The 14,442-nt window shown below is 43.1% G+C and overlaps 1 protein-coding gene across 1 annotated transcript in view; it reads right to left on the bottom strand.

Moving 5' to 3' along the window:
- LOC309342765 (uncharacterized protein) overlaps positions 1-14,165 on the bottom strand; it is a 72,865-nt gene extending 58,700 nt beyond the window's left edge. Inside the window, exons 1-8 of the mRNA XM_081863592.1 lie at positions 14,039-14,165; positions 12,533-12,650; positions 11,434-11,632; positions 9,108-9,217; positions 7,617-7,756; positions 6,429-6,578; positions 2,449-2,520; positions 1,083-1,148 (exon numbers count right to left, since the gene is read on the bottom strand). Of these exons, the coding sequence (XP_081719718.1) occupies positions 1,083-1,148; positions 2,449-2,520; positions 6,429-6,578; positions 7,617-7,756; positions 9,108-9,217; positions 11,434-11,632; positions 12,533-12,650; positions 14,039-14,143 (960 nt within the window). The 5' untranslated portion in view covers positions 14,144-14,165. The remainder of the gene's footprint in view (positions 1-1,082; positions 1,149-2,448; positions 2,521-6,428; positions 6,579-7,616; positions 7,757-9,107; positions 9,218-11,433; positions 11,633-12,532; positions 12,651-14,038) is intronic.
- Between the last annotated feature and the right edge of the window lie 277 nt (positions 14,166-14,442).

The following is a 14,442-nucleotide window of genomic DNA, read 5'->3' as shown; positions in this document are numbered from 1 at the left end:
AAAGACGAGAGTTCTTCTCATTTCTTTGCTGCAAGCACCATGTCCCCTTCATGGGAATGGCAGAGTGTTTGAGGTGATGGAAATGGCTCTAGGACCCCCTCCAAGCACACGGAGCTTGATCTGAGTGAGGAAAAGGAGTTTGGGAGTTGGGAGACTCACCCCACATTTTGAGGAGGTGATAGAGTGCCTGCTTTGCATGCAGAAACCCCTGTCTGAAATCATGGAGAGCTGCTGCCTTGGTGTGACACAACTCTGAGCTAGATGGACCAGCGGTCTGAATCACTGTAAGGCCACTTCCTCTGGGGGCCTCTCTTACTGCAGAGTTTGTTTCCAAGCCAGGCATCTGCATCACCCCTGCTTATATTAAAAATAAAAATAGGACTCAGGATCGGAACTGTCGCATTTGGACTAACTAAGAGTATTGGAGCTGAACGAAATAAGAATATCATTCCCTGAAATCTAGAGCATGGATTGTTTAATTTGGTATTGGATAATTGGCTTTTTTAATTGTATTATAATTTGGTATTGTATTAATGTGGCTTGTATTGGATTGTTATAAATGAAAATTAATTAAAAATTGTTTTGTTTTGTTTTTTAAAAAGAACATATTGTGGAATGTGGCGTAATTAATTTCTAGTCTATGGTAAGTGATACTGAGTTTGCACTCTTCTTTAAGGGCTTAAGAACTTGTCTCCCACATCACATTCATTTAGTCTAGGATTCTTGACCCCACAATGGCCAACTGGTTATCCCCACAAACTGTAATGATCACCGGCTGCTGTGGTCTCTCCATAGTAACTATGTAATCAGAGACATTCTGCTTCTGCTTACATGGAGAGTTGTAGACAAGCTAGTCCTAATCTGAGTAAACCTATTGAAGCTATACATGGCTAACTCAAGTCCATCCATTTCAATGGGTCTACGCTGAATAGATCTAAGTTGGACACAACCCATTTGAGGGTTGTTATGAGAAACATAACAGGGAGGAGGAGAACCACGTATGAGCTCCATGGAGGAAAAATGGAATACATATAAATTAGTGAAGAAACTTATTTTTTCACCTAAAAATTGTTCTCTCTTACCTGGTTATATCTTGCCTCATTCTTGTTCCCATAGTCAAAATACCTGAATAACCCTGAATCTCTTATCTATCAAAATAATAGGAGAGCCATAGAATTAGATAATGCATTATACATATTACTGAACATTGTGAAAACTCTGCCACTGCTGGTATTATCAGCAGACAGCTTGAAGCAGAACAATAGTACCAACTTAAAATGGTTTAATTGTGGTTAAGGGCTTCCCAGGGAATGTTACACACACTAACAATTCCAGTATTCTTTGGTGGAAGCTCTAACAGTTAAGTGTTATATCGGGTCCTCCCTTAAAGAGGGCATGTATTGCAGTGAGACCTGGACAATCGACTCCCTGTGTTGTGGGTAGGTATGATTGGTCAGCCACAACACCCTATTGGTAGGTCCCTCGTAGCTGGGTGCAATCTGGCCAATGGGACGCAGTCCAAACGGTTCAAGGGACCTATTTATACCCATGCAAGCTTCCCCTTTTGGCGCGTTCATTCGGAACACCAGTCCACCTCTCCCTACTTTTAGGGCTTTGTTCTTGACCTTGCTATCCTGTTGTGTGTCGTCTGTCATTGGGATAGGGGCACGGCAGGAGTTTTTCCCACTTGGCTGATTGGCTGTTGCCATTTGGGTTTCGCCTGCCACTTAGCAAATCATCACAATTTGTAAGGTTGCGGATAGGCTCTGGTTCAAGTGATAGGGATGGGAGAACGCTCTCGCCATCCCTATGTAAGGGTATTCCATTAAAGGAATCCAGGGACTCAATGGTTTGGTCAGCCCCTGAGAGGGGGTTGTGCCTGTGCCTGATTCCAGCGGGACATTTGGGTGGCGGAGATAGCTTGTTGAAAGCTTTCCGCTTATCCAGGTGTTCACCCTTGGCTGACCTATGCTGGAACCCTGGGTCAGTGCTAATAGTGCTAAACAACTATTTTACTTTTAAAAGACAACTGAAAGCAGCCCTCTTTAGGGAAGTTTGAATGTCTGATGCTGTACCATTTTTAATATTCAGTTGGAAGCCTCCCAGAGTGGCTGGGGAAACCCAGCCAGATGGGCGGGGTATAAATAATAAATTATTATTATTATTATTATTATTATTATTATTATTATTATTATTATACCTGCATGGCAGGGAGCTAGTTGAACCAGAACCTATGCAACCATTAACTTTCTGTAATCAATAAAGTTGTGGCCTTAATTCTGCCAAAAACCAAAACCAAAATTTGAGGCCAGTGTGAATTTATTTAGGGGGGAGGTTTCTGGGTCTGAACACACAAATGCAGTCAATATGAGTTTGCAATTTTTGACAGACCATAGAACCATAGAACCCTCTTGACCACCACATCTGCTTAAAAGTGCACAACTCTACCTGTTTCCAGTGTAGAAGGTTTTTAGATGATGTTGCATCTGGAAAATGAGCTGCATACACATCTGCACGGCTCTGTGAGGAACATTTGATTTGAAAAGCAAACACATTTTTTAAATTTATTTTTTAAAATAATAATCTGAGGAACAGGCAAAGGAAACTACACCTGTAACTAGTCTAGGAATAAGGTGAGTAGGATAGCATACAACATGGGTAGGCAAACTAAGGCCCAGGGGCCGGATCCAGCCCTATCGCCTTCTAAATCCGGCCTGCAGATAGCCCGGGAATCAGCATGTTTTTACATGAGTAGAATGTGCCCTTTTATTTAAAATGCACCTCTGGGTTATATGTGGGGCTTGCCTGGTGTTTTTACGTGAGTTGAATGTGTGCTTTTATTTAAAATGCATCTCTGGGTTATTTGTGGGCATAGGAATTCGTTCATTCCCCCCCCCCCAATATATATATATATATATATATATATATATATATATATATATATATGCAGGTTTTGGTGTCCTCGGGTGTCTTCCCGTGTAAAAGTTGGGGTGTCTAGGTGACGTTTCAACGAGGTCTCACTCGTCATCTTCAGGCTGGTGCTTTCGGCTTCTTGTTACTGGAACAGAGCCTAGACACCCCAACTTTTACACGGGAAGACACCCGAGGACACCAAAACCTGCATTCCTGTACCCGTGAAAATCTACGAAAGCAAATATATATATATATATATATATATATATATATATAGTCCGGCCCCCCACAAGGTCTGAGGGGCAGTGGACCGGCCCCCTGCTGAAAACATTTGCTGACCCTTGGCATACAATTATGCATGGTGCAGAGGGAGAGGGTTTGGGGTTTCACCCTCTTGCATTTCAATAACCTGAAGCCACCCAGTGAAGCTTTTGGTTGGCAGATCCAGGACAGACAAAACAAACGATCTTTGCCACCCAGTGCATAGCTCAGCTGGGAATTGGCTTCTGCAAGATGCAATGCTGGCTTTGAAAGGCGTCGAGAAAAAAATCACAGAAGACAGATCAGTCAGTGGCTGCTTGTCAAGGTAATGTCCAACCCCAGTGCTGTGCTTTTGAAAGTATTAAAAGCAGTGCCATTTTTTCTAGAAAAAGAGGTCGCCTCCCTCTTTCTCTTAGAATGGCAACAGTGCCCACCTAAGAGGTGCCGGTGAGTTCCAGCTGAAAAAAGGCCCTGACTTAAAGTATTTTAAAAGCCCAGTCATACTGCTACTCCTTTGATTATATCTGAATTTCTTGTTGTATGATATTTTGTGTTTGCATAGTACTTAGGGGATTGGTTTACACGAAATGCTAAGCTAAAAACCTTGACTTAGTTCCAAGTGTGAAGATTCCTGGAAAGGAGTTTTGCTGTATTCCTCTCAGGGTCCTCCTGCTCTTGCCCTGCTGTGAGCTAAGCCATGGTTTGGCTTAGCTTGTCATGCAAACACAAGTTCATGGTTTGTTTCCAGTCTAGACAAACCCTGAGCTGTAAACCCAGGAACTCTAATCTCTCTGGGATCCCATTTGCTCACCTTTCATGTTTAGCAATGGTCACCCGAGCTGCTCCACATCTGCCTCTCTCAGGTTTCCAAGACTGAGATAGCACCACCTTGTGGTGGTAGTGGGGAATAGAGGGGATACATTGCAGTGAGAAAAGGACTGGAGCAGGAAGCTATGCAGTTTCAGTGAGAATGAGGAATTTGGGCAAACACCAGTGATTTCAGAAAACGTTTGAAGTGTAGTAGAAATGACTGGCTGACAGCTGTGTGTTTTTTCCCATCAGAGCCTTTTTGTGCAGATAAGGGAGGGAATATGGGAGTAATTAGCCTCCCCAAAACTCCTCCAGGGTTGTAGAGGAGGCAGATTCAGCCGCAGTTGCCCAATATCTGACACCCATCCCGAGGGATTGTGGGGGCAGAGGGCATTCAGTGGAAAACACACATGCCTAGGTAACTCTCCTAATGTCGTCATCATGAGCAGAGGGCCCCTGCTTATTTTTAAAGATAAAATTCGGACTTATTTAGCAGGCTTACTTTGAACTAGCAGAGAGAAAATAACTTGCAAATTTAACCAGCCACTGAGAAGGATTAGATCTGGAGAAAGACTTTTGCTACAACTTAAGACGCTGCTTGGGATATGTGAGTAGACTTTAAACCTAACAAATGAAAAGGATGGTGTGGAATCTGGACTATGAGTTAATTAAGAGGAGGATGAAAGGACGCCCCGGTTTGATTTATTGTATCAGCGTAGAAGCAACATTTCATTAACAGCTGGAGAGACGCCAAAGAACTTTGGGTGTTTGCCTGAGATTTATGGCAGAGTGGTGTGACGCAGTTTAAAATCTGCAAGCGGCCACAGAGAACTGAAAGTAACTTTGCTAAGTCTGACCAGCTTGTTGAATCAACATATGGATTACCGGTAATTATATAGTCCCAGGGGGAGGTAAGCCTTTAATGTTCTATTTCTTGATATCTGTATTCCCAGTTATATTTGGTAAAACCTCCCCCAGAAAGGCTACTACTTAAAAAACAGCTGGTTTGGAAAAGCATTTGGTAGCCGCTTTGATTTGTTTACATGGGGCCTGAGTGTGGACTTGGCAGCTACCTTCAGTGGGAAAAATCCTGGACTGAGTTGTTAAGATCTGGCAGAAATATCAGCTTGCAAAGAGATGCTGCGAACGCGCAGAGGGGAACCCAGGAGAGTTACCAAGGGCTGCTGGTGTCTCTTTGTTTGAAACTTGGAATATTATGGCCCTTGAGAGCAGAAATATAATATGGATTTCAACAAGGAAGATTCCACACAGATTTATAAAAGCAAAAGTTGAACAGACCAGTGGCTGAAGGAATAAAAATAAATAAAAGACAGAAGGATTAACATTGGAGTGGTTCACTGAAGAATTATGAAATGCAATGCGACATTGGTTGATCAGCACTCCGCGAACTTCAGAGCATGGGAAGACACTCAAAAAGATAGATAATTCAGCATTTGTATGTGGCTTTTTATGATTAATTGTAATTTGGAATGTTTTAATGTGGTTTTAATTGGTTTAAAATGGAAAATTTAATAAACATTATTTCGAAGAAGAAGAAGAAGAAGAAGAAGAAGAAGAAGGGGAAGAACAAAAAATGTGCACAGATTTGTTTCATTGAAAACACATTCTGATCTGAAATCATATCATGTGCAATCTGGACATATGCAAACATGCCAACCCACGAAGGCTGCAATGCTAGACACGTTTTCCAGAAAGTAAGTTCCATTGAAGTCAGTGAGACTTGGTTCTGAGTAGGCCTGCATAGGATTGTGGTGTAATGGTGCAATTTTAGGCATATGTACTCAGGAGTAAGTCCTCTTATGTTTCCAAGCACAATTCAAAGTGTTGGTGCTGATCTTTAAATCTCTAAATGGCCTCAGGCCAGTATACCTGAAAGAACGTCTCCACCACAATCGTTCTGCCTGGACATTGAGATCCAGCACTGAGGGCATTCTGGCGGTTCCCTCACTGCAAGAAGAGTAATTGCAGGGAACCAGGCAGAGGGCCTTCTCGGTAGTGGCGCCCGCCCTGTGGAACGCCCTCCCATCAGATGTCAAGGAAATAAAAAACTATCTGACTTTTAGAAGACTGCTGGTCAGCCTTGTTTAGGGAAGTTTTTAATGTTTGATGTTTTATTGTGTTTTTAATATCCTGTTGGAAGCCACCCAGAGTGGCTGGGGAGGCCCAGCCAGTTGGGCAGGGTATAAGTAATAAATTATTATTATTATTATTATTATTATTATTATTATTATTATTATTTCTGTTCAACAGGACTTTTCCAGCGTGTAAAGCATTTTCATCTGACTCTAAGCAAGATTTCAATTAGCCATGGAATTTTTGCTCCCTTTGGAAGCTCTTTGCCTCAAAAACGAAAGCTTGTGAAAAGTAGAACATATAGCTAAACCAATAATCAACTACTATGCCTTCTTCACACATCTACATACCATATTTAGATTTGTTGCATTGAATCCACCCGAAATAGTGAACATGAGGCGCACACATAATTTCTGCATAAAAGAAGCGCGGCAAAATTTCTGCATAAAGTCTCTCACAGGCTTGCGAGACAAAACAAATTCTCCTCTGGCAAGCATGCTCTGTAAAGATATAAAGAGCTTACATATAATGAAGCTTTCATAAAGTGGCAAAATAAGCTACACGCCTCTAGGGATTTCCATCTCCCTGGCTGCACCTCCTAAAAGGTTTAAATCGGAGACCAGGGTGAGGAAACCATGTGGTGACCATGTGCCCTCAGTGTGCCTGCATGTGCCAGCTGCATCTGCTCCATCTCCAACCTTCCCACATTCGCTGATAACACCCAGATCCAGTTACAAGGAGGGTTGTACGCCTGTCCAACCAAATCTACTTAGTCCCCTTCCAACCAAATCTACCAAGTCCCCTTCAGACCTTCCAGTTCAATGCAGGAAGGTTGGGGGTGTGGACAGTGACAAAGCTGCATGCTCCGGCACCAGGGATAGAGAGTAGGTGGGGGAGTGGCTGGCGCGCATTCCAGGGGAATGGCACGTCACTTGTGGGGGCATGGCGTGAGCCCGGGGGGGTGATGCACCGCCCGCAGGGGCATGGTGCGTGTCCAGTAGGCTTGACACATTGCTCACGGGGGCGTAGGCCCTGGCATGGTGGAGGGTGCGTGGCATGTGTCCGGGGGTGGCCACGATTGTAGCTCCCTCCTTGATGGTGCCTGGGCTGGTGCACTCTCCCCACGCCCCCCCTTCCTCTGCCAGTGGGTGTGGATAGGCTCATCTACTTCATTTTTCTCCGTCTCTCATTCTCCCATGCTTAAGTTCAGTTCTGCATAATTCCCACATCAAGTTTGTGATTAAAAACAACAACAAAAAAGTCTGCATGAAAATTTCTGAGCAATGCACATTTTTGTATGCAATGTTGCTGAGCACACATACTTTTTGCAGAGCAATTTTCCCTATTATAATGCATTTTGTATGTTATTTTCACTATTTACTGTATATGAATATTTTACCCTGGTTTATGCATTTTTTTGTACATATTACTTGGCCAGAGAACCATAATTTGGAGATGAGCAAATTTTGAAAGGGGGGTTGAGTTTCCATTTGCAAATTCTTGATTTCCGCAGTCATAAAATAGTGATTGACGGGTACCTTGGATGAATATTCAGGAAACATGGGGCTTATTTTCAACATAGGGCTTGTTGCATGCTGAAGAGAAATCACAGGAGCCAGGGCAAAAAACATGTTGACTTTCTGAGACAGTTCTGGTATGACTGAAAATGCGATGAAACCTGAAAGGGAGAGGAGGGCGAACGAGAAAAACACAGTGGGCGTTTGGAGCTGCTGATAACCATGTTAAGAAATTCATTCACCAGTTTAAAGGGTACTCCCTGCAGAGGCAGACTTAGGGTAGCACAACAGGCTTGGTCACACTAGGTGCAGATCCTTGGGGGCTCTGCTACTATAATTAAAGGCATTGAATTTTGGCATTTCACAGGGCACCACTGAAATGAGATCCACCTCTGCTCCCTGGCCCTATAGCAGAGGAGAACATGTGGTCCCCCTGATGTTGCTGCAACACAACTCCCATCATTCCTGGCTGGAGCTGATGGGAGTTGGAGTCCAACAGCATCTAGAAGGCCATGGGTTCCCTATATCTGCCTTATATGGACACTGGAGCTGCTGTTAGGAAACTGAGGGGCAGTGAAGAGTGGAAAAACCCAACCCTCACCCCTCTTCACTTTAGGTTGAAGCCAGTTGCCAGTAAAGTAATGTAGGTGATTCTTTAAAAGTTTCTCTTTTACAGATATACTCATTAGGTGAATGAACAGATTTACAATGAACTCTGCCCCTGGAACTACCCAAAACTACATAACAACATCCTTATATCCAGTGTTATTTTTCTGGGGGGAAAGGTGTCAGAAAGTGTCAGAACTCACCATGAGTTCTCTTACAATGGCAATGGCGCCCACCTGAGAGGTGCTGGAACTGAGTTCTGGTAAATTCTGGCTGAGAAAAGAGCCCTGCTGATACCTATTCTAGACTTCAGGTCATATAGGCATTTTTAAAAAGGTATCACTACACAGCAACTGTAATATAATCTAAGTTATATGGGACAAGCACTGAGCTCTGTTTGCCTTGTTACTGTAAAGCCCTAAAATGGACTTCACACTGGGAAGGTCTGGACCATAGCTCTGTGAGCAGCAGGGTCAGAGTTGTCACGATAACTGTGGGACTTATTGTAAGGTTTTATTCTGTAACATAACAGGTTATTTTCATTCCCACTGAATAGCTGATGGTTGCAGGGCGGGGGGACCCGGAAGGCCAATTGAAAACTGGATCTGGGATGCATCTAGCCTGGGGGGTGGTTATTTCTGATCCCTGGTCTACTAGAAACCATATCCACCCGATATTCCCTCGAGAGTCCAATGTAACCTATAGGTGAGTCAAGCGAGAGCATGAAGGGAATGCAGGCAAAACAGTGCTGACAGATTCACAAAATCATTGCCAGTGCTGGGGGCAAGACTTGAATCCTTACAGCTGGCTCCAGGATCCAGAAGGGCAGAACATAGGACATTTTTTTTTTTGAAAGAGAGAGAACAAGAGAAAGAGACAAAAATGGACCGGTCCACTTTAGCATACCAACGGTAGCGCCTTGAGAGTAGCCTATGTAATACAGTTGCTTCTGCCCAGTTTTCTTCAGAATGAAGTTGATCATTGCTGGAAGATCATAGATGGCCATTTCATGGAAACTGAAGAAAAGGTTTAAATGTTATGGCAAAATTAGTGACACCTCTTCATCTGAACTCCTAGATGTTCACCCAGAGTTGCCTTCTGGAAGGTTTTGCTTGAAATGTGGGTGCAGAACCAGGTGATGGTGCCACCATCCCTATTCTCCACTTTAATTTTGCAGCGATGGCTTCCAGCAACAGAACATCACTAAACATCACACCCACACCCCGTTTTTTCACTTCACACATGAATCTCATGAAGAACCATCACACATAAAAGCAGGCTGTAGGATGTGAAGATGTTCAGTATGTAGACTTCTACTTCTTTCCACACATTCTGGAATCGTGCAGGTCACAGTACGTATGTGGAAATCCAACATGCGTAGAGATCTATAGCTTTTAGTTACTGTCCTGCTCAGTGTAACCCTATGGAAATTAAGGGTATGATGAGGGAAGGGGAAGGGGTTTGATTCAGATTGCATTGAAACCTGAATTTTTCAAATTCGCACTTTCTAAGACAATATGACAACTGAAACACGGCCGTCTTTCAAAATTCATATTTATCCATATGTTGTGATGCCATCCTCCAACCAATCAAAAGTTTGCAAAAATACACATATTATGCAAAACTGTGAATAAAAATGAGTGAAAATGACATGATAAAATGTGCACACCAAAATATATCAAGAGAAATCTGCACTAAAGCACAGAAGAATTTTCCTGAAAACTTGTTAAAAAGAAATTTTTCAAATTGTTGCAGATATGTGGAGAACCAAATTTAAGTTTGGGAAAAAATGACAAACTGAGAGAACCAAAACCGACAGATCCTTCCATCCCTAACTAGGAGTAGCAGGTTCACCCAGCCACAATGGTGCCCTCACATATGAATCAGGGGAAAGGGGCATTGTGAGGAATAAAAATGTTGCCTTTTCAAAAGGCCACAAGGCTGCAACGGTTAGATGATCGCAGACAGCAGAAACTTGCTTACATGTATTTTTAGAACAGCTTGTGGTTAGGAGGCTTATAGATAGGGCTGTTTGCAGCCGTTATACGATTTATCTGTACGTTTCAACTAATATGGGACTCGGTTACACCCACTAGTGGTTGGGATGTGGATTTATTGCTTGAGTCAATGTGTAAAACCATAAGAAACATGGACCAAATAAGGAGAAAGGTAAACAGGAGTAGCAGTCGTTGGAACTAGAGTAATGGGAGATGTCAACAAAGGCGGGGATTTTAGTATTTTAATTAGGTAGTCATGATAGGCTGTAAACCCTGCATGTACCCTGCCAGTGGGGAAACAAGGGAGGAAACCTGTGCTTTGGGTATAAAGAATATAAGATTGTGCCTTGCCAATTTGGGCTGTTCCTACTTTGGACACCTGCTCTTGCATGAACGCATTGTACTCAATAGACTCTTTGCTGCTTCACCAATTTTGTTCAGAATTTATTTTGAGGGTCTTGGGATCCACGTTTTACTTCTAACAGGCATCAGACATAGAAAATCACACATAGATCTGTAGGATGTGAAAAACCTCCAGCTTGTAGACTTCTACAGACAGATCCTTCCATCCCTAACGAGGACTAACTATTATGATCAACAACAGCACTCTGATTTTGCTGGATATAAGTTTATGCTGTGCAGATCTCTCCCGCTAAAGCCCATGCCTAACATGTAGATGCTGCTGATAGGGGTGAGAAGAGAGAAGAGTTCCATGACTTTGTGGTCAAAAAGTCTTTCAAAAAGGCAGGGAATATCTTAATTGTTTCAGCAAAATTATATCATTGCACTGGTTAATAGCCACCACTACCCCAACACACACAAAATTCTTCTCACACATTGAGCATTACCTCTGGTATGTAGCCTACCTACCAGCATCTCTTTAGAGAAGATGATAGGTGCATAATCTGAAAGTTCATGGAATGTTTATCATCAGTTTGTGTATATCTGAATAACTGATGGCATGGGGCCTGTAGTGCAATAGTAGGAGTCCATTATTTACATGGATAAGGTTCCTAGTGTGATCTCTGACATCAGCCCTGGAGAGGCACTGCCAATCACTGTTGACATTACTCAGGTAGATGAGCCATGCTTGCTTTTGTAATGTGAATAATCTGAGTGAATAATAGGTGTTTGCAAATTTCATGAATATTTATTATCTTCATAATTTAATAGTTAATGTGCAAGATAATACTGTCAATTGCTATGATATTGTTACTTTTTTCTATCCAAACTACCTGAAATCCCAAAATTCATCTTGGTCAGTTGACAGATTCTGGTGTCTCTGAGACCAGCTCGTTCCTCTGCTGTTCCCCATCCAAACATCATAGCCGGCGTCTGCTAATATGAATCCGAAGCTGTTGTTGGCCATGTTTTCGACCCAGAAGCTAGCTTCTCCAAGTATTCCATGTTGCAGTAACACAACAGGCTTGGGACCTAGTTTATAAAAGAAAATTTTAAAACAAAGCAGATGAGAATTTCCGCGCCATGATAACAAAGATGATTTTAAGAAATATCTCTCATGTTCGGAAACCATCATTTATATTTCAGTCCATTATGTCAATAACTTTGCTAGGCACATGAATCGGAGCCTTGACTGTAGAAGAGGCTTCTTAGCAAAGCCCTATTCAAGCATTCAAAAGAACATGTGAACACTGAAACAGGCGTGTGTGCAGCCAACAGCCCTGCTCCCAAAGCCCCCACATGCACTAGGGATGCGCACCCCCACCACTGACTTTCCTGGAAGGTTTGAAGCGACCTTGAAAGCATGCTCTGCTCAATACCTTTCCATGTGCTTCTATGGGGATGCTTCCATGTGATTCTGACCAAGCGGGCTGCTTCTCACTTACAGAGAGGCTTGGAACTGCATTCAGCTGAAAGCACTTATAAGCCCCCTTCAGGCCTTCCTGCTCAACATAGGACAGTTGCAGTGGCAGATTTTGGACTTTTAAATTTCAGTGGTGCCTCCCACCTCTCACCTTCTGTTGTTCATCATAGCTGCAGCACTCCCGAAGCACCCTTTTGGCTTGGCACCCACTGCGGGCGAACCTGTGGCGCCCCCCTAAATCGGCTTTTGACACGAGGAGTGGAGCTGGTTTTCCTGCCCTTCCGACCCTTCAGTTTCAGCCCACCTGTGATTCTGAATGCTTTCGTGGGGCTCTAGGGGTCATGCAATGGCCTTCTGGGACCAGTCGCTTCTGGGCTTGACTGAGGCTTTGATAGCTTAAGTAAAGCTTTAGTATTTCCAAAACACAGCACTGGTTTAGTGATTAAGGCTTTTCTTATACCACTTTCATAGACTTAGGATTTGTTAAAATATAAATATATACCAGATACCTCTGACTGTAAGATTTTTTCTTCCAAAAGGTATTCTGTTTATTGTCAAATAATAGCCATCATCTGTTAAGACTTCATACTCTTCACTGGGGTATCCTTTGTAACAGATCAGCTCACTCTGAAAAACAAATAAAATAAATTGCTGAGATGTTTTAATTCATAATGTTTTAATCTGTCTGCCAGAGAGGAGACCACCTTGGGTGAATCCTGGTAGACCTACTCCATACCCCTCAAGTGTCCCAATTTAGCTGGGACATCCTGGATTGACAGAAGCCGCCCTAGGAATCGACATAGGCATATCTGCAGCCGCCACCCTGAGCTATGGAACTGGGTAAGTAAGTGGGCTGTGTCCGCTCACACTGCTTCAGCCACATCACATCCTGTCTGATTAAGACTCAGGCACGTCCCCAGAAGGGAGAAGTGCTTCAGTAGCAGGAAGCCAAGTCAGGCAGCTCTTCTTGGGCACTGACAGCGCTGAAGCAGGGCGTTCTCATGACTACCCACTCAGCCCTTCTCCCGCATCCAGCTCAGCACCTCCATACCCTCCAATGTTTCTCTGATGGAAATAGGGACACCTTATTCCATACCCTCCAACATTTCTCCAATGGAAACAGGAATGTCCTAAGTAAAAGTGAGGCATTCTGGGATCAATTCAAAAATTGGGACAGGTTCTGTAAATCCGGGACTGTTTCTGAAAAATAGGCAAAACAAAATAAAAAAAATCCTTCCAGTAGCACCTTAAAGACCAACTAAGTTAGTTCTAGGTATGAGCTTTCATGTGCATGCACACTTCTTCAGATACCTGAAGATACCTGGTATCGGAAGAAGTGTGCATGCACACAAAAGCTCATACCTAGAACTAACTTAGTTGGTCTTTAAGGTGCTACTGGAAGGAATTTTTTTATTTTGTTTTGACTATGGCAGACCAACACGGCTACCTATCTGTATCTGAAAAATAGGGACACTTGAAGGATCTGCACCTCTCAGGCCACTGGGCTACTCCCAAAGATCAACCCCCTCCCCACTCTCTTGTCCAGTTCTTCCTCCCCGCTTTGAGCCACTCTGCCAAGAGTTCATGACAGTAGGAGGGAAACTGGAAGCAGCATTGCTTCGTGTTTCCCAGGCTCCTCAGTATCACTTCAAGGAAAAGTTTCGCATTCCCCAATGGATTGTTTGTCATTGCTCCTAATTGCATATCCCCACCCCATTAATCAATAGTTATGCTTTTGATGTTCTAGATCTGGGATTTCCAACACCGTGCCCTGTGGATGTTGTTGGGCTAGAACTCCCATTAGGCCCTGACCTTTGGCCATGCAGGCTGAGGCTCATGGGAACTGGAGCGCCACAACAGCAGCTTGAGGCACCTTGTTGGCTATCCCTGTTCTAGACTGGGGGAAGGAAGAGAGAAAGAACAAGTGCTGCTTTTCGGCTCCCTTAGATCTGCATTCCAGGCCTATCTCAGGCCTGCATCTGTGATAACATTTATAAAAAGATTATGTAGCTTACGACATTCATGTGAACCTCAGGATTTGCATCTCTTCTCCTCCTACTCAATTCTTCTGAGCCTCCAGTTGCTTGTATTAAGCAAGCGATGGCAACAAGCCACCACATCTTCTGTCTATGTATTGTTTGTAAAGGTGGTGTGGAAGAGGAGAAAACAAGAAAGGGTGAGGAAAACTCACAGCTTTCACTTCACAAGTAATGCTGACAAAATATATACACTTTAATAATTTATTCCAAAATATATGAACTGCTCTACATTCAAAGAATACCTTAGTACCATACAAAAAAAACCCCCCAAAAACTTTTAAACCTTGTGCAAATGATAAAACAGTATTAAAAACACGAATCCAACATTGCAGAACCTGAGCAGACTAATTGGAGGATAAAAGTTTTCAGCCAACATCTAA

This window comes from Podarcis erhardii, assembly GCF_964252035.2.
Source record: "Podarcis erhardii genome assembly, chromosome: 5".
NCBI lineage: Eukaryota > Metazoa > Chordata > Lepidosauria > Squamata > Lacertidae > Podarcis > Podarcis erhardii.
The sequence above is the reverse complement of the archived record's forward strand: the minus strand, read 5'-3'. Positions and strand labels throughout refer to the sequence as shown.